This window comes from Podarcis vaucheri (genome assembly GCF_965113315.1).
Source record: "Podarcis vaucheri genome assembly, chromosome: 6".
NCBI lineage: Eukaryota > Metazoa > Chordata > Lepidosauria > Squamata > Lacertidae > Podarcis > Podarcis vaucheri.
Genome location: NC_138764.1, coordinates 30,623,947 through 30,642,509, shown reverse-complemented (window position 1 = coordinate 30,642,509; position 18,563 = coordinate 30,623,947). Strand labels below are relative to the sequence as shown.

Here is an 18,563-nt window from a genome sequence, read left to right as displayed (position 1 = left end):
ACTTGTGCCTAGAATGCACTGGACCAGTGGAAAATTGCTTGGACCCATGCTTTCTAGGCACTGGACAAGCAGAAGTGTGATCAAGCCCTAAATTGTTGTACTTCACATGTTTATAATGAAGATTCGTTAAAAATGGCCTAGCGTTGATGTAACTTTAACTTCTTAATTCTGAGGCTGTATAGTGCTCAATATTAGCAGCAGGGTAATAGGTCTGGGGGGACACAGGTGGCGCTGTGGGTTAAACCACAGAGCCTAGGACTTGCTGATCAGAAGGTCAGTGGTTCGAATCCCCGCGACGGGGTAAGCTCCTGTTGCTCAGTCCCTGCTCCTGTCAACCTAGCAGTTCGAAAGCACCTCAAAGTGCAAGTAGATAAATAGGTACCGCTCCGGCGGGAAGGTAAACAGCATTTCCATGCGCTGCTTTGGTTCGCCAGAAGCAGCTTAGTCATGCTGGCCACATGACCCAGAAGCTGTACGCCAGCTCCCTTGGCCAATAAAGCAAGATGAGTGCCTCAACCCCAGAGTTGGCCACGACTGGACCCAATGGTCAGGGGTCCCTTTACCTTTACTTTAATAGGTCTGGGACTTTCTTCTGATGAGCTATCCTGTCTGGCCTGCACATGGAGTCTTCACTTAACTACCATGGCTAAAAGATGTTAATTAGCTATCCATCAATTAATCAAATTCTCCGTCAAAAGTCAGTTAAGCTAGTAGTCCCCCACATATTGTGCTACAGAATTTCCACTGTGAGAAGATGCACTTCCTTTTCTCTACCCTGAACCTACTACTAACTAACTTAAAGCAGTGTTACCAAATAGTATTATAAGATAGAGAAAAATGTTGTCTCTATCCATTGGCCCAGTTTGCACATAACGTTAAAACAATGATTTAATGTAATGAGGACAAGCTGTGCCTCTCCTCCTGGGAGAGTTTCTGCATTAACTACAGTTTAACATTACATTAACCCTAAGCTATGAATTTGCCAACAAAGGTCCGTATAGTTAAAGCTATGGTTTTCCCAGTAGTGATGTATGGAAGTGAGAGCTGGACCATAAAGAAGGCTGATCACTGAAGAACTGATGCTTTTGAATTATGGTGCTGGAGGAGACTCTTGAGAGTCCCATGGACTGCAAGAAGATCAAACATATCCATTCTTAAGGAAATCAGCCCTGAGTGCTCACTGGAAGGACAGATCATGAAGCTGAAGCTCCAATACTTTGGCCACCTCATGAGAAGACAAGACTCCCTGGAAAAGACCCTGATGTTGGGAAAGATGGAGGGCACAAGGAGAAGGGGACGACAGAGGATGAGATGGTTGGATGGTGTTCTTGAAGCTACCAGCATGAGTTTGATCAAACTGCGGGAGGCAGTGGAGGACAGAAGTGCCTGGCGTGCTCTGGTCCATGGGGTCACGAAGAGTCGGACACGACTAAACGACTAAACAACAACAAAACTATGATTAATCTTAACTAAACTACAGTATGTTGAAACAAGCCAGCTTCTTAAACTATACCTTGAAGTTAGTGTCTTTCTGCCAGAGTTTGTTCAGATACAGATGACACAGCAAGCTGCGGTTAATGAACAAAAGCAAGAGCTTCCAACCTCCTAATGGCTGAACCAGGGGAGGAGTGAGGCGCAAGCCCAAGGCTTATCTAGGATCATCCTCATCCTATTAAATCAGGAGTGAGAAACGTGTGGCCCACCAAATGCTGTTGAACTCCCAACCCCCTGCAACCCCAGCCTCATTGGCTGATGGTCAGGGAGGATCAGGTCACCTGGGGACCACAATACACACACTCCACAAACTGTTTACTAAATTAAAATACCATTACATTTTCAAATAATTAACTGTTATCTGCTATTAACTTTGTATATTAAATCGATTGGCCTTTGCTTTCTAGTAGGTGAGGTAAGGACCACTTCGGGAAGCAAAAGTATTCCCTTCTCAGGTCACTACCCAATGCATGCTGCACAGGTAACAACATAATGAACTCCAAGCCAAGTCAGACACTCAGCGGTGGTTTCCTAGACCCTGTTTTTCAGGAATATCCAGTGGGGAAAAGAACAGGATCCCTCCCAGCACTTCAGGCAAGATTAAAATAAATGTGAATACTTCGAGCTAGGCAGCATGGATTATAGGTTTAGCTCTACTAAAGTAAACCAGTACTCCCACCTTCTCCAATGTGGTGCTTTTCATGTTTTCAACAACTCCCGTAATATCTGACCACTGGCCATAATGGCTGTGGTGGATGGTATTCGGAATCTAACAAAATATGGAGGGCACGAAGTTGGTTCCCATTATTTTATTGTAAGCTTTCTCCCCCCCCCCACACACACTCTTTCTGTTTTTAAATAAATTTTATTAGAGTTTAGAAAAAGGAATATAAAGATTATTATCTATTATCTATTTTACTGCAAGCTTTCAAAATGTGAGTTAAGACAGAAACTTATTTTATTTACGACAAGGGTTTTTTTTAGAAAAAAGCTGGGGGCTTGTTGTTGTTAAGAAATGGCATTTTAAGATTTGTGAGGGAAGTCCTTAGAAAAGAACTTTCCATTTTTTTAAAAAAAAGGTACTGCTAGATTCTCCCCTACTCTTGGCTGCTTTAAAAAGCAATTGAGAATTGTTTTTCCATGGAATTTTGCAAACTCTACAGATTGCTAACAAAAGATTTTTTTTCATGAGCAAATCCTCTCAATTACTACATATGCAGCATTTTCTTCTATAGACAGTGCCACTCAGCTTGTCTGTTATGGAAAGCTCTTTCAGCACATCCTATTTCTAGTTTTTCTCAGTCAGATCCATAGGCATTTGGCAATGAAACAGCTGAACTGATCTCACTTGATGCCAGTTTCCAAAAAGGCTATTAGTAAGTGCGTACTAGAATCATTATCCCAAGAAGTTTCTTCCATTTCCCCCACTCTAAAACCATGGTCTCCAAAGGGTATTAATTTAATCCTGAGTTGGGAAACATGTGGCCTTCTACCTTGTTTCATAAGATCCTCTGTATCGTTCAGCTGGATGTTATGATTCCATCCCTGGTCTTTGGACCACCCCAATAGGCACCGCCAAGTGGGACACAGGTGGCACTGTGGTCTAAACCACAGAGCCTAGGGCTTGCCGATCAGGAGGTTGGTGGTTCGAATCCCCGCGATGGGGTGAGCTCCCGTTGTTCAGTCCCTGCTCCTGCCAACCTAGCAGTTCAAAAGCATGTCAAAGTGCAAGTAGATAAATAGGTACCTCTCTGGTGGGAAGGTAAACGGCATTTCCGTGCGCTGCTCTGGTTCGCCAGAAGCAGCTTAGTCATGCTGGTCACATGACCTGGAAGCTGTACGTCAGCTACCTTGGCCAGTAAAGCGAGACGAGTGCTGCAACCCCAGAGTCGTCAGCAACAGGATCTAACACTCAGGGGTCCCTTTACCTTTTCTCCAAGTACTGCAAGGTGGCGTACATAGCTCAACATCTTTTTATCCTGTGACATAGGTTAGGGTGAAATAATGACTGGCCCAAGTCATCGAGCAAGCTTCATGGCTGAATCAGGATTTGAATTCTGGATTCCAAAGTCTTAGTTGAGGGGTAGGGAATCTTTTTCAGCCATTCCCTCCTGGGTAAGGCTTCTAAGCAGCACATGGCAGGCAGGGCTAGAAGCAAAATCAGGCTGAGCAATGGATGTGAAAGGTATCTTTGTACGTTGGGCTAGTTTCCAAACCCATTCAGACACTTTTCTTTGTTCTCCATCCAAGGAAGCAAGAGGCATTATCAGACTTCAGTGGTATGTTCCTGGAATACAAAAACACTCAAAGAGTACTAGGACAAAGCAGTACTAGGACAGGGTATGGCCTGAGGAGAGTCTCCAGAGCCAGATAGAAAAACCTCATCCCTATCCTAGTTAAGCAATATAACCACTTTACCCAACAGTAGTGAGCCAGCTATAAATCACACTGAGCAAGTTGGATTCTTTATTAGAAAAAACAGGATCTGCAACTCATCTCCAAAAGGTCTCGTCCCCATGAAGTGGTTGCTGAGACTGAATGTCCCTGTCTCCCCACAGCTACCTAAGTTCCCTCATCTCCAGGGTTTCCCCCAAGCACTCTGAGACTGTGCCTATGTGAAGCTAATTTATCCTCCGCACTCTCCATGCCTCTTGTGGTTCTGGGAGACCAGCGGGCAAGGGAGCTTGTCACAGCTGGAGGGGGAGACACCCATGACTCTTCACCAGCCTGACTCATCTCTGCCTCTTGGCCCCCCTCCTCCCACTCTCCTGCTCCAGCCTCTGCCTCCGATTCTGAACTTCTCTCTGCCACCAACTCTCCCAGCTCACTAATCCCTGTTTCCTCTTCAGTGGTCCTTCATAGGAAAAAGGTTCTCCACCTGATTTAATGCACTCCAGGCAGGGCTAGATTTAGGTTTGATGAGGCCCTAAGCTACTGAAGGTAATGGGGCCCTTTATATGTCCAGCTGTCCTTTGTCAACAACAAATTGTCACTTGAATTGAATATATGCTATATGGTAATTTATGGACCTAAAAGATATCTAAAGTCAGTTGCCACTGTTGCTGTATGTAGGTTTTATTTTATTTGTTTTTTTATCTTATATTTTAGAAATGTACATCCAGGTTTTTTTCCTTTAAATTTTTTTGGGGGCCCCAAGAGTGTGGGGCCCTAAGCTATAGCTTGTTTAGTTTATACGTAAATCCAGCACTGACTCTAGGAGAGCTTTCCTTCCAATCTGGATGCTACAGCTAAAATGAACTTAATATATAAAGTTTTGCTTTCTTTTGAAAAGTTCCATAATGCAAAAATGTGGTTTCTTTTGCCATGAAAAAGCACTTCAAAGGCAACTTCCTGCTGCTGCTTTGGCAGTGTATGATTTTTGTCAGATGGTAACAAGGGAGAGTCTCAGGTTCAAACCAAGTTTTTAGGGCCCTCGCCCAAAACAAATTAAGGTACAAGAAATAGTCTTGAGAGTCCACATTAAGGTGAAAAGGTAATTTCTGGAGCCATGACCAGACTAACTATATGCTTTGGTTTCATCAAGGTACAGCACACTGACATAATTATTAATAAGTACAGCTTGCATTCTGCAACATGATACCTCCTGGCTTTCGTAATACCATGACTGTGAAAATCACATCACATGTCACCTGGCCGGTTTTCAGACTTGCATTCCTGGCAGGCAATAGAGCTTCTTCTCCCACAATCTAAAGGTGAGCAATATGGAAACATAAATTCATGAAAACAGCTGTGATCACCTGATATCACAAAAACAGTGAATTTTGTGGCATCTTTAGACACTGTGCAGCCCAATTCCAAAGCTGTTTATATTTAGCATGGAGTAAGATCCACTGTACTGTAGGACTTTGTTCCCTTTACTCCCTTCCTAGATACTATGTTTAGGACTGAAGCTTTATTGTGGCATGAAATTTGGGGGACAAGAGCTTAATTCACCAGATGCATGAAACCAACTCTAGGGAAGGAAACTCCTAAGCTAGAAGATCATGTTGCAATAAGGCTGTTGTCTTTGGACAGAAGCAGGGTAGGAAATTATTGTTATTCAAGGTGAACAGGGCTATAGCAAAGAAACACATTAGGGATGTAGGACAGCAAAGGGGCACAGGTTAAACTTTAACCAGGTCTGTGAGACAGTAAAGACGTGTATTGATAGGCAGCAGTGTTTGTCAATTGTGGGGAACCTATGATGAACCACACTTCCATCATCCCCAGTAATTTGCCATGTTGGCTGGGGCTGATGGGAGTTGGAGTCCAACAGTGGTTAGAGTTTCAGACTAGGACCGGGAGGACCACAGTTCAAATCCCCACTTGGCCATGAAGCTCACTGGGTGGTCTTGGGCCAGTCATTGCCTCTCAGCCTCACAGGATTTTTTGTGAGGATTAAATGAGGAGGAAGAGAACCATGAACAGCACCTTGAGTACCTTGGAGGGGAAAAAGGTAGGACAAAAAGTGAGAAAGAGGTGAGACAGGAGATAAATAAAATAAATAAATAAATTAAATTTTTAAAAATTCCTTCCAGTAGCACCTTAGAGACCAACTAAGTTAGTTATTGGTATGAGCTTTCGTGTGCATGAAGATGTGTGCATGCACACGAAAGCTCATACCAATAACTAACTTAGATGGTCTCTAAGGTGCTACTGGAAGGAATTTTTTTTTATTTATTTGTTTGTTTTTTGTTTCCACCATTTTATAGTTCAAATCGGGACAAAAGAACAAAGATTCAAAAAAGTTTAGGTGTATGCGTCCCCCCAGGAAAAAAGCACTGATTAAAACACATACTATCAGCATAACTATGGACAGTACAATTTTCACCCTACACATTTCTAAACATTATTATTTCGAAAATGGAAAAGCTTGCTAGTTCCAGGAAATGTTCCCCTTTTGAAATAAACACCACCTGCATCTACCTACAGGCGCTGCCTGGGGAAAAACCCAAAAGAAAACAGGCGGCGGTGTAGACGACTCGCAAGCGATGGGTGGCAATGCGACGATTAAATATTTTTGAGCTGCTTCGGCTCCCGTAGTCCGCCGCCCTAGCTACTGTCTTCCCCATGGAGTCTTCCTGGGTGACTCTGGGCATCGCAGCTTTCCTTTTCCTCTTGCCGTTTCTTTTCGCCGCGCGGTTCTTCCAGACGAGGCGCCCGCACGTCCCGCGTAACGCCGCCGTCAGCCTCCTGGTGGTGGCCGGTTCTGGTAAGAAAAAGACGGCGGAGTTTGCCCGCTCCTCGCTTTGTATAGCTAAGCGTGGCCTAGTCCACCCGGACTACAATACCCAGCAAGCACAGCGGCAAGCTTCTCCCCCCCCCACAGCGTTCTTTGGCGCGAGGCATCCTGGGATCTGTAGTTCATACAGTGGGCAGAGGTTTGCACGGATCGGAGGTTCGTGCATTTGGTTTCGGGAAACCACCGTGAGGAGCCTCGAATCAATTTATAAGTCGCCCAGCTAAAATGACTGTAGTTTTAGCTGAGGGGGATGCAAAGCCGGAAAGCATCTTACAGAACCGTTCTCGCTGCTGTTGAGAGCAAATGCCACGTGCATTGCGGCTATATTATTATTATTTATTTCCCCCTTTTCCCCAGACAGAGACTCAAGGCAGCTTACAGATAAAATAAGAACAGCGGAAATAAACATTAAAAACAACAACCAAACATTTATATATTATATTATATTATATTATATTATATTATATTATATTATATTAATAAAATATAATTTACTAAGAACATACAGATAATTACCGTGAAAACAGCACAGCCCCAGCCCTTTAATTCAAAACAGTCTGTCCCCAAAAACCTGTTGGGATAAGAAGGTCTTCAGCTGCTGGAAGAAGGATAACAAGGAGGGAGCTAGTCTAGCTTCTCTAGGCAGGGAGTTCCAGAGTTGTCCCGGAGCAGGCACAGAGAAGGCCATATACCACACCCCTACCAAGCACACCTGTGAGAGTGGCGGGACTAAGAGAAAGGCCTCCCCGGAATATCTCAGAACTCGGGCAGATTTGTACGAGGAAATGCAGTCTCAGTTAAGTTGGACCTAAGCCATATAGGATTTTGTAAGTCATAACCAGCACTTTGAACGGTGCACAGAAACAGACCAATAGCCAGCTTAGCTGTTGTAACATGGGAGTTGTATGTGCTGTTCCTTATATAAAGAGTAGGTGCTACAGAGATGGTCCAAAGCACATAGTTGCCCGTGACAGAAAATTAAAATGCACCAATAACAAGCTAATTAATTTACAAATCAAAATGTCAGGTGAGATGACCACATCAGGAAGCAGCTTTTTATTTAAAAAAATCACTTTCAGGTTTGTTTGTGGGTTTTTAAAACAAAAAACAAGCCATGTATATATTTTATGAAATAAATGAATGAATTGTGAGTGTGCAGCAGCAAGGTGTGTGAGTATAGCTTTTGGGAAGGGTCACAGCTCGATGGTAGAGCATCTGCTTTACATGAAGAAGGTTCTAGATCGGGGTCAACAAACTTTTTCAGCAGGGGGCCGGTCCACTGTCCCTCAGACCTTGTGGGGGGCTGGACTATATGGGGGTGTGTGTGAATGAATTCCTATTCCTACAAATAACCCAGAGATGCCTTTTAAATAAAAGGACACATTCTACTCATGTAAAAACACGCTGATTCCTGGACCGTCTGCGGGCCGGATTTAGAAGGCGCTTGGGCCGGATCCAGCCCCCAGGCCTTAGTTTGCCTATCCATGTCCTAGGTTCTATCCCTGGAATCTCCAGGTAGGGCTGGTAGAGACCCAGTCTAAAATCCTGGAGTCTAGCTGCCAGTAAGTGTATGAGGCAGCTTCTTATTTGTATATACCATGGAGTTTGCCCTGTGCCCCCCAAATTAGCCTGGTGCAGAGGATACTGTGGTAACAGCCAACTGAATGGCTTCTGTTCATCGAGTGGGGGTGGGTAGGTGTCACCTTGTCCATCATCTCAGGCAGCAAAATCTCATGGGCCAAGCCTACACCAAGGCAGGTGAACTCATGGCACGGCTTACTCTGTGCCAGAGAATGAAGGGGCCGTGTGACTACAGAGTCTTGAGTTTAAAGGATGTAAATTGGGTAGCCAGACCCTTGCACAGCGGTTCATCTAATTGCTATATAGGTGAATATTTTTCCACTTGCGTCTCCTGCTGTTGTGGGGCTTGGATGGGAAAGCTGCACCTTACTGAAATTCTCCCTTCAAGATAACTACGAATAGCATGAGAATCCTGCTTCATTTATCTATTCACAGAATGTTTGTTTGTTTATTGCATTTACACCCTACCTTTTTCTCGTAAGGCGCTCAAGACAGCATACAAGGGTTCTCCTCCTCCTCATTTAATCCCCACAACGACCCTGTGAGGTAGGTTAGGCTGAGAGGCGTTGACTGGCCCTAGGTCACCCACGGAGCTTCATGGCTGAGTGAGGATTTGAACCCTGGTCTCCCAGGTCCTAGTCTGACACCCTAACCACCACCACCCAGCGCTGGCTCTGTGGAGGGAGTCAGCGTAGCAGCAGGGTAAGCTATTGGTTAGTCTCAATAGTGCGGCACAGTATGAATATACTATTAAATGCAGCATCATCTGTGTAAAGGGTATTTCTCAGTGTTCTACATGCAGAAGGTCCCACATTTAATCCTCACTGTCCTCCAGACACAACCGGGAGAGACCTTTTTGAAACCCTCCAAGAGCAGCTGTCAATCAGCATAGAGAATACTGAGTGGGATCGATCATAAGAGCATAAGGAAAGCCCTGCTGGATCACGCAAAAGGCTCATTTAGTACCGAATCCTGTACTCACAGTGGCCACAACCACATGGCTATGAAAGCCCAGATGTTGGACATGAGTGCAAGAGGACTCTCCCCACTCTGAACTAATGTTCAGAAGCAAAACACCTCTGATACTGGAGAAAGTGCACAACCATCATAACTAGTAGGCATGGGCAGCCTCTTCCTTCATTAATTTGTCCAACCCCCTTTAAAGGCGTCCCAAGTTTCTCTGACTTGGTATGAAGGAGCTTCTTAGGTTCCTAATATATTCCCAATAATTGGTCCCCTTCTAAAACAGACAGCAGCATCGCGTTAGTAGAATGCTTCTTGCAAATATAGACAAAGAATGTAAATTTGCCACAGGAAGCCCAGTCGGGTGGGGTACAAATAATAAAATTATTATTAGTAGTAGTAGTAGGAAAAAGAAGTTTGCAAACCTCAAAACCATTTTCTAGTATGTTGTATATATGAATTTTCTTTTAGGAAGGCCCAAGCCATGTAAGCGTAACTTTTAAAAAAACAGAAATGAACTAGAGTTGGAGTACATACATATGGAAAACATTTGGCAGTTCAGACATTAGTTGACTGAGAGGGGGAAATGGGAAATGTCTGAAATGAAAAGCATTGTGCTTTGATATGACATGAAAGTTATCTCTGTGGGGTTTGATCTATACCGGCTCAGTCATCAACACACATCAGTCTCCAGTTGATGCTGCAATCATCAGAGTCTTGCAGTTCGCTGATCTCTCACAAGCCACCTTCGCTTTTGTGTTTTTCAGGAGGACACACTACAGAAATCTTGAGGTTACTTAGTAGCCTGTCCCAGACATACTCTCCTAGACATTATGTTTTGGCTGATTCAGACAAAATGAGTGAAGAAAAAATCCGTTCTTTCGAACAACAAAGAGCTGAAACCGCCTCCAGTTCCTTGGTAAGTTGTGGCATCTTTATTGATAACTGTTTGTTTATATTTCACGTGCCGAAATGGTGACTTAAATTGCTTATCAGCATTGGGCTCCATATCTGTAGCTCCAAGCACTTTGCTTCTCAATTTATCCTGCTGAATTGCTTCTTTATGCTTTTATCTTTATTGAATCTTACCTTTTACTCACAAACCCAAAAGTTAGCCAAGGGTGAATGTGGCTTTCACTCAGGCCAAAAAAGATTAGCCACCCCTGCTTTTAACATAAGCCCTCGCTGAAATCAGCAAGGCATTTTCAAATAAGCATGTATAGAATTGGGGATTATAATCAATTACTGTTTGTTCTCATTCATAATAATAATAATTCTGTACACAAGGGAGAAATGTGCACACAGCCAGAGGTTTCTTTTTAAAATGTCTGCTTGAAAAGACAAGTTGCTTTTCATTTTTCAGTTTGTACTTATCCCAATAAAAAGGGCTTGCTTATCTTCAGGATGTGGCAGAAAGTTCAAAGAGACCTCCAGCCTTTCCTTCTCTTTCCATTGACAGTTTAGGAGCTGCCTGAAAATGCATGAGGGATCATTGGTCATCAATGGACTGCAGGTTTAAGAACCAGTGGTAAAAGTGATCTAAACGTATGAGCTCTGTTTCCCTGTACCTGAGAAGGATTTCATATCAATAAGGGTCTTCTGTCCATTGAGTAGAGTGAAAAATGTGGCACATCTGCCAATGCCATTTGCACAAGCACATCTGCCTGCAGTTCCACTACAATGCGGCTGCAGCACCAGACAAGGCCATGTTTTGTGTTGGCATAGCTGCTGGTAGCCGCATCCTAAACCCTAGGTGTGCTTGCCTAGCAAGCCCTAGTAGGCTCGGGATGTTTGTTGTTGTTTAGTCGTTTAGTCGTGTCCAACTCTTCATGACCCATGGACAAGAGCACGCCAGTCACTACTGTCTTCCACTGCCTCCTGCAGCATGGTCAAACTCATGCTGGTAGCTTCGAGAACACTGTCCAACCATCTCGTCCTCTGTCGTCCCCTTCTTGTGCCCTCCATCTTTCCCAACATCAGGGTCTTTTCCAGGGAGTCTTCTCTTCTCATGAGGTGGCCAAAGTATTGGAGCCTCAGCTTCAGGATCTGTCCTTCCAGTGAGCACTCAGGGCTGATTTCCTTAAGAATGGATCGGTTTGATCTTCTTGCACTCCATGGGACTCTCAAGAGTCTCCTCCAGCACCATAATTCAAAAGCATCAATTCTTTGGCGATCAGCCTTCTTTATGGTCCAGCTCTCACTTCCATACATCACTACTGGGAAAACCATAGCTTTAACTATACGGACCTTTGTTGGCAAGGTGATGTCTCTGCTTTTTAAGATGCTTTTTAAGATGCTCGGGATGTTACATGCCCTTTCCTAGCTCTGTATGTATGAAACATGGTCAAGCTTTTCCTCACTACAGCTTAGCCAGCAACTCTGTTATAATCAGTTCAGCATGGAAAATAGCCAATTCCCAGCGCATCTTGCACAATGAAGACAAACTGCGGGCGTGGGGAGGGGCGGGGGAAACAACACAAAGAAATATTTCTCTTTAATCTCTTGCTACATGCAATTATTAACAAAAGTACCAGAGAGAAGGGTGGCATCTGATAGGATCTTTTATAAATGCATGTCAACATACATCTGTTTCCTTTTAAGCATCTTAACAAGTTCTGTGTAACCCAAACTCAGGAAAACGAAAGCTTTGTTTCAGTTGGACCTGCTTCTGAAGCTTTTAAATTTTGTTATTGTTAACATGCTTCTATGCCGTGTTTTGTTTTGTTTTGGGTTGAGGTTTCAGGCTTGGGCTTATCTCCACTAAAGTGTCTTTTACTTTGTAACATTTATTACAATATGAGATTGCTTTTTTTGCAGGGGGGATGTTGTCGTCTGATCTAGTACCTATCAAGTTATAAGGGTTATGACTCTGCTGAGAACTCAAGTCTCTGAACCACATCACTGTTCTTTCTCAGATCTCTGGGGCGGAATTTTTGTTCCTACTTGGAGGGCATACATTTCTTTCTTTCTTTCTTTCTTTTTCGTTTGAGCGCTTGTACTCTCCTCCATGAAACTAGAAGAAGGAATTTAGCCCCCACCCCTGTAGAACAAGCAATGTTATCAGGCGAAAAGATGAAATGGAATAAAAAAAGTAGATTTCAATATGTTGTTTATCTGAATTTATATAAGCTCTGCCACTTGATTAAAGAAATCATAGTGGGTTAGTCATATCTGCCCTGGTAGCTCAGTTGGTAGAGCAGAAGACTCTCGATCTCAGGGCCGTGGGTTTCAGTTCCACATTGGGCAAAAGATTCTTGCATTGCAGGGGGTTGGGCTAGATGACCCTTGTGGTCCCTTCCAAGACTTCTGTGAGGTTTATGGTGCACTTCTGTGCACATCTACACTGAAGTTAAGTCCTATTGAGTTCAGTGGGTTTTGTTCCCAGGGAAGCAGGTACAGGACTGCAGCACCAACCAGTGAAGGATGCAGTCCTATTACACTCATGTGGGAGTAAGTCTCATTGAACTCAATAGGACTTTCATCTGAGTAGACATATATAGGCTTGCCCTGTAAGACTGCAACCCTACACATGTGTGGTGTAGTGGTTAAGAGCGATAGACTCGTAATCTGGTGAACTGGGTTCGCGTCCCCGCTCCTCCACATGCAGCTGCTGGGTGACCTTGGGCTAGTCACACTTCTTTGAAGTTTCTCAGCCCCACTCACCTCACAGAGTGTTTGTTGTGGGGGAGGAAGGGAAAGGAGGTTGTTAGCCACTTTGAAATTCCTTAGGGTAGTGATAAAGTAGGATATCAAATCCAAACTCTTCTTCTTCTTATTATTATTATTATTAAGAATGAACTCCACGGAATACAGTGCGACTTCCTCAGTTTAGTTTCTTCAGTTTGATTGCTTCACACAACCAAAAAGAAGTTCCAAAGCGATTTGCAAAAACCAGAACATACAAAATAGAAGCGTCTATAACCACTTAGCCTAACATGAGAATGAGCACCATAAAACAAACATGCAAACAAACAAACAGCCAGACCATTAGTTCTGTCCATAGCCTGGGAGAATAGAAACATTCAGCCTGGTGCTGAAAAGCTGACAAAGTCTACTTAGAGGTTTTTAAGATTAAGCTGCATAAAAATTCAGTTCAAATAAAGTTATTTATTTAAGTCGGCACCAGGAGAGGTTCTCTGAGGAATCCAATTATACAGGAAGGCATTGGAGCATCGGCAAGCCTTGTTGCTTGAACAAGGCTTAAGTGGAACAAGATGCCTACCTATACCCTTTCCAGGGGAATCGTGTAGTCAGCAGGAGTGGCAGGATCCCCAAGGCTGAGAAGCTGCCTCCTGGAGAGGTTCACAACGAGGGGGAGCTACACACAAATCCAGCCATTGCTGACACAAAGCTATAGAGCTGGTAATTTGTTGAGGGCAGGGAGTGGATCCTTGCATGTGGTCTGCTGCTTCTCTTAAGGAACTGTTGTGGGCAACAGATTAAAAAATTATATTTAAAAAAATGTAAAAATGAGCTAAAATAAACCCACTGGGGTAAATCGCACCACCACATCTCACCCACTTAAAACAGGTTGGGATGGCCTCCTTATGGCTGTGGGCTTCACAGCATTTTTCTCACCAACGTCACTAAAAATTCCTGCTCGTGTTTTCTGTTTGGACAAGACATTCCAAAGATGAAGGATTCAACATTCTTAGCACATGCAAGATGAAAACAACAAAACAGCTTCGGGTGCGAATGAGCACTATCAGCCAAGGCATCTTCCATTTTTTGATGACTTTTTAAAAAAAGGCAGTTTCTTTGAAGATGGAACCTACCTGTGAGGTAGCTTAGGCCACGAGGCAGTGGCCTCCCAGGTCCTAGTCCAGCACCCTAACCAGTGTGCCACACTACCTTCTGCCAGATCAACTGGTGTGACAGCTGCAGCCATTCCTGGATCAAAATACCTTAGCTATAGTAGTCTAGGCATTAGTAACCCCCTGATTGGATTACGGCAGTGCGCTTTATGTAGGACTCCCCTTAAGGTTGGTCTGGGAAGCTACAGGTAGTGCAGAATGCTACAGCCTGGCTGTTGGAGGAGGCGCCCTATCAACAGCACATAAATCCTGTGCTGAAATAGTTGCCCTGGGTGCCAGTATGCTACAAGACTTAATTCTAAAGTTTTGCTATTTGCATGTCAAGCCCTGAATGACTTGGGACCTTTGGGAACGCCTGCTTGTTACAGTCCTGCTTGGTCACTTTTGAAGCTCAAGGGAGATACCCCTAAGTAGTGCCATATGCTTCCAGGGTTGGTCTTACGTCCGCTAAGACCACAGCCTTTAGTGTGGCAGGACCTGTATTAATGTGGCAGGACACTGTATTAATTTAATCTATCCATTCACGATGTATTTGTTTATGGATGCAGTTTTGTTATTACTTTTTTCTGTGCCCTGTGTTTTTCTTCATTTGGTATAGAAATTTTTAAGCCTGGACAAACTGGTTAATCTTAGCTGTGGTTAGCTGAAGCAAACCAGCTCAGACCATAGTTTAGGCTGGCTTTTTTTCTGCCAACTATAGAAAACAGTAACTATAGGTTAGAGTTTGATAGACACACTAAGCAAAAGCTTCTAAAGTCTTCCTTGTTGGGTGTAAGGAGGAGTGTGCAAGCATGAGGGTTCCTGAGGCTCATTCTGCAACACTAAATTATGGCTAGCATTACGTCTGAGTTGCAACTTCCGTTGTTGTTTCACCTTAGTAATCATTGTGAAGTCAAGCATACATTGGTGGGGATTAGTTTTGTACTAACTTTGACAAAAAGGCGTATGAACCTGTGTCCTAACTTATGATACAAAGTGATGTGGAAATTGGGAGGATGCTTTGCAAGGTAAGATTAGAGCAGAACACTTTTAATAGGAAGCTCAGAAGATTTCAGTTCAACAGCATCTGTTGCTAGCAATTCATCTTACTGTCCACTAGGTGGAGCAATAAGCCAATTGTTGTTGTGCTGCCTAAGCTGCACATTTTGAGCACTGTTTGAAAAGTAAGGCGAGAGACATTTGCTTGCATTTTCCAAGTGATTTTATGCATCTGTGCTGCCATGTCCGGGTCTTGCACTCATATTCATCATGTGTTTAAAAGCATGTGCTGGGTGCTGCTTGCATGGGAAGGGTGAAAATCCTGTGAAAGGTCAGGGCATCTGTGTGCTCTCTTTTGCAAATGGAGAACTCGCTCCTTTGGAACAGGGAAATAGGTTGTAATCTGGAGGCCACAGCCACGAGCCCAACCCAAGAGCCCCATCTCTGGTATCTGTTCCTTTTTTGTGAATGGGAGGTGTGCAGCAAGCAAAGATAGCAGCCGCCTTATGGAACTATGTGCAAACGGTCACGAGTCATCTTGCGTAAATCTGTCCATTTATTCCCTTGTTTTCCAAGTTCACCCTCCACCGCATTCCCAGAAGCCGGGAGGTCCGTCAGTTGTGGAGCTCCTCCGTGTTGACGACTCTGCGTTCCATGTTTTACTCTCTCCCTTTGACCTTCAGACTCAAGCCGGATTTGGTATGTAAAACAACTGTTGCAGACAAATAGTGAAGAAATGCCTTGTCTGTTCCAAAAGGAAATAACTATCTGGAGATAACAAACCTCTAAATATGCATACAAATTTAGGACTGGTTCCTGCCCTCGATTTACTTCCCTCGATTGAGTCCTCCAACCTTTAAGCAGCTCTCTTGTGCAATGCAGCACTTTCAGGCTAGTTTCAATGTGGCAGTGGGTACTCATAAAACAGGGTATTATCGGTCTGTCTAGCTGATTTATATCAAAGGTGGCAGAAGTTAGATCAGGATCTAGTGGAAGATATTGCAGTGATTTGCGGCCAGATAACAAGGATTTCCGGTTCCAAATTGTTTAACAACAGCAACAACAAAGTGACTTTTTATTAGGCTGCTGCAATAAGAAGGCTAACCAGGAGTGAAGTTTTTGAAAGGACTGTGAACTCACCTCAGTTTTTCTACTAAAAACAAATTCCTTCAGCCCATGTGCTCAGAGGCACACCATTCTTTCATTCTAAATAGGTGTCCTTTGTGCCTTGCTTGGTAGGATCACGGGGTTCTAGTGAACAACAAAGTAGACTCAACATTCCTGTTTATACAGTATGAAAACTCTTATTGTCTTCTATTCATCTGTATTAAAGAGAAAGAAGTGTTTCTGATGGTACCTTGAGACTAAAAGTGAAATCCAACAATGCCCACCTGCCAGCAGAGCAGGCACCCTATTTAGAATGGATTATCTCTCTTCAAGGTACCCCACAAATCCACTCTGGGCAGCTGGGGGATCAGGCAGTGCAGATTTGGAAGGCCACAGGACGTGTAGGGGAAAGAAGATGAAGGGAAACTCCTCTCACACAAGCAGAAGTCTGCTTCCTTGGTGTTGGGATTGTTGCCCTAAATCTTTAGAAGCTTTTTTTTTTTTTTTTTTGTAACATGGCAAAGCTTCCTTATAGGTAAAGGTAAAGGGACCCCTGACCATTAGGTCCGGTCGTGGTCAACTCTGGGGTTGCGGCGCTCATCTCGCTTTATTGGCCGAGGGAGCCAGCGTACATCTTCCGGGTCGTGTGGCCAGCATGACTAAGCCGCTTCTGGCAAACCAGAGCAGCACACGGAAATGCCGTTTACCTTCCCGCCGGAGCGATACCTATTTATCTACTTGTGCTTTGACGTTCTTTCGAACTGCTAGGTTGGCAGGAGCAGGGGCCGAGCAACAGGAGCTCACCCCATCACGGGGATTCGAACCGCCAACCTTCTGATCAGCAAGTCCTAGGCTCTGTGGTTTAACCCACATTGCCACCCGCGTCCCAAGCTTCCTTATAGACAGTGCTAAATTGGACCTCAGATGAGGTTCGATAGTCTGCTAGGAGAAGCTTGTGCCACGTTGTAATAACAACGTTTTAAAAAGTTAGTTTCAAGGTAACTTTTCTTTCTGTCTAACTTTTCTTTCTTATCTGGCACCACCCCCACCCTCAGAAGAGCAATGTGGGAACAGAGTGGGGCTTGTTGACTGTCCATTGCAAAGTCATAGGGGGTGGAACACTCCCCCGACTTCAAAGTGATTCTCCCGTAAAGCTAGTTGCTAACCAGAGTATGAAAGAAAACAAAGGAGAGACCTTAGTGAGCCCATCCCTGTTCCCCGTTTCTTCCCCATACATTGATTTTTGCTTTTCATTAAAGAGGAAGCAAAATGCCTTAATTCAAATGAAACAGACCGTCTTTATGCGACGAGTACATTAGGACATTGCCTTGTTACAGCGATGGCTCCGTTTAATTAGCATCAATTGTATTGAGTTTCCATCATAAGGGAAATTGTCTGGAAAATCAAACAGACCATTACATTGCTGGAGGAGATGATGTGGAAAAAGTCAAAGGAGAAAGGGTATCGGCGGGTAACTTAGCGATAGTTTAACTTCTGTATAGCTTTTTCGCTTGAAATAGTAGTGCCAAAAAATACAGAGCTGGTGCCAGAGGGCCTCATGGACTTTGCACTGAAATCTCCTCTGTGTGTGTTTTAAAAAAAGGGACTCTCGTTGCAAGAGAATGGAGTTTTGCCAGTGCATAGTGAAACTGAATACACTCTGTTCTCAGCCACAGCAGCATCACTCAGGTGCTTTGATTTAGAGTGACTTGTAGACTGGCTTGTGAAGTGGTGTGCATTGTGGCTAAGGGTGTGGCCACAAGTCCCCGGTTCAAATCTCTCCTCATCCGTGATTTTCTATAGGTGGCTGTAAGCAATCGGCTCTTTCTCTCCTCCCACTCCGGTCCTAATGCCTGTGGTATAGGGCTTGCAAGACTGTTTTGGTTAGGATTGCTGAAATAATGTATACGAAATGCTTTTGAGCGCTCATCTGAACACATGCAGCTGCCTTATGCAGAGTCAAATCATCTCGTTTAGTAGTGGGGAACCTGCAGTTGTAGTTGCTGAACTACAAACCCCATTATCCCTGACCATTGGTCCTACTGAGTGATGGGAACTGGTGTTCAACAAGGGTCATAGGTTCACTACCACCAAAGGATACATTGTCCACCCAAAACAAATACATATTCAAAGTACTTCTGAAAGTCTGGAGTACGGTCGCTTTCCAGAGGTCAGCTGGCAGCAAATTTCAGAGTCGTGGGGCTACCACAGGGAAGGCCCTGTGACATATTTCACCGACTGCAGTGGTAGGCAAACCAAGAGGACCTCCATTCTTAATCATTACGTGTGGGTAGGTGGATACAGGTGTAAGTTGTCCTTCAGATAACTCTGACTCTGATCACCCAAGGCTTTGAAGGTGAAAAACAGCTAATGTAAATAGCTGG

At 44.0% G+C, this 18,563-nt stretch overlaps 1 protein-coding gene across 7 annotated transcripts in view; it reads left to right on the top strand.

Annotated features, from left to right (window-relative positions):
• The window catches only part of ALG14 (ALG14 UDP-N-acetylglucosaminyltransferase subunit), a 54,575-nt gene that overhangs the window by 1,315 nt on the left and 34,697 nt on the right, over positions 1–18,563 (top strand). For 5 of the 7 annotated variants that reach the window (XR_014221056.1, XR_014221057.1, XR_014221058.1 and 2 more), the window contains exons 1-3: positions 6,237–6,706; positions 10,048–10,199; positions 15,649–15,771. Coding sequence is in view for 3 of the 7 variants with exons in the window: in XM_082228011.1 (XP_082084137.1) it covers positions 6,565–6,706; positions 10,048–10,199; positions 15,649–15,771 (417 nt within the window). In the remaining 4 variants the exon portion in view is untranslated. Of the gene's footprint in view, positions 1–6,208; positions 6,707–10,047; positions 10,200–15,648; positions 15,772–18,563 lie in introns of those variants that run through there. The other 2 variants (XM_082228012.1, XM_082228013.1) reach the window with 2 other exon arrangements.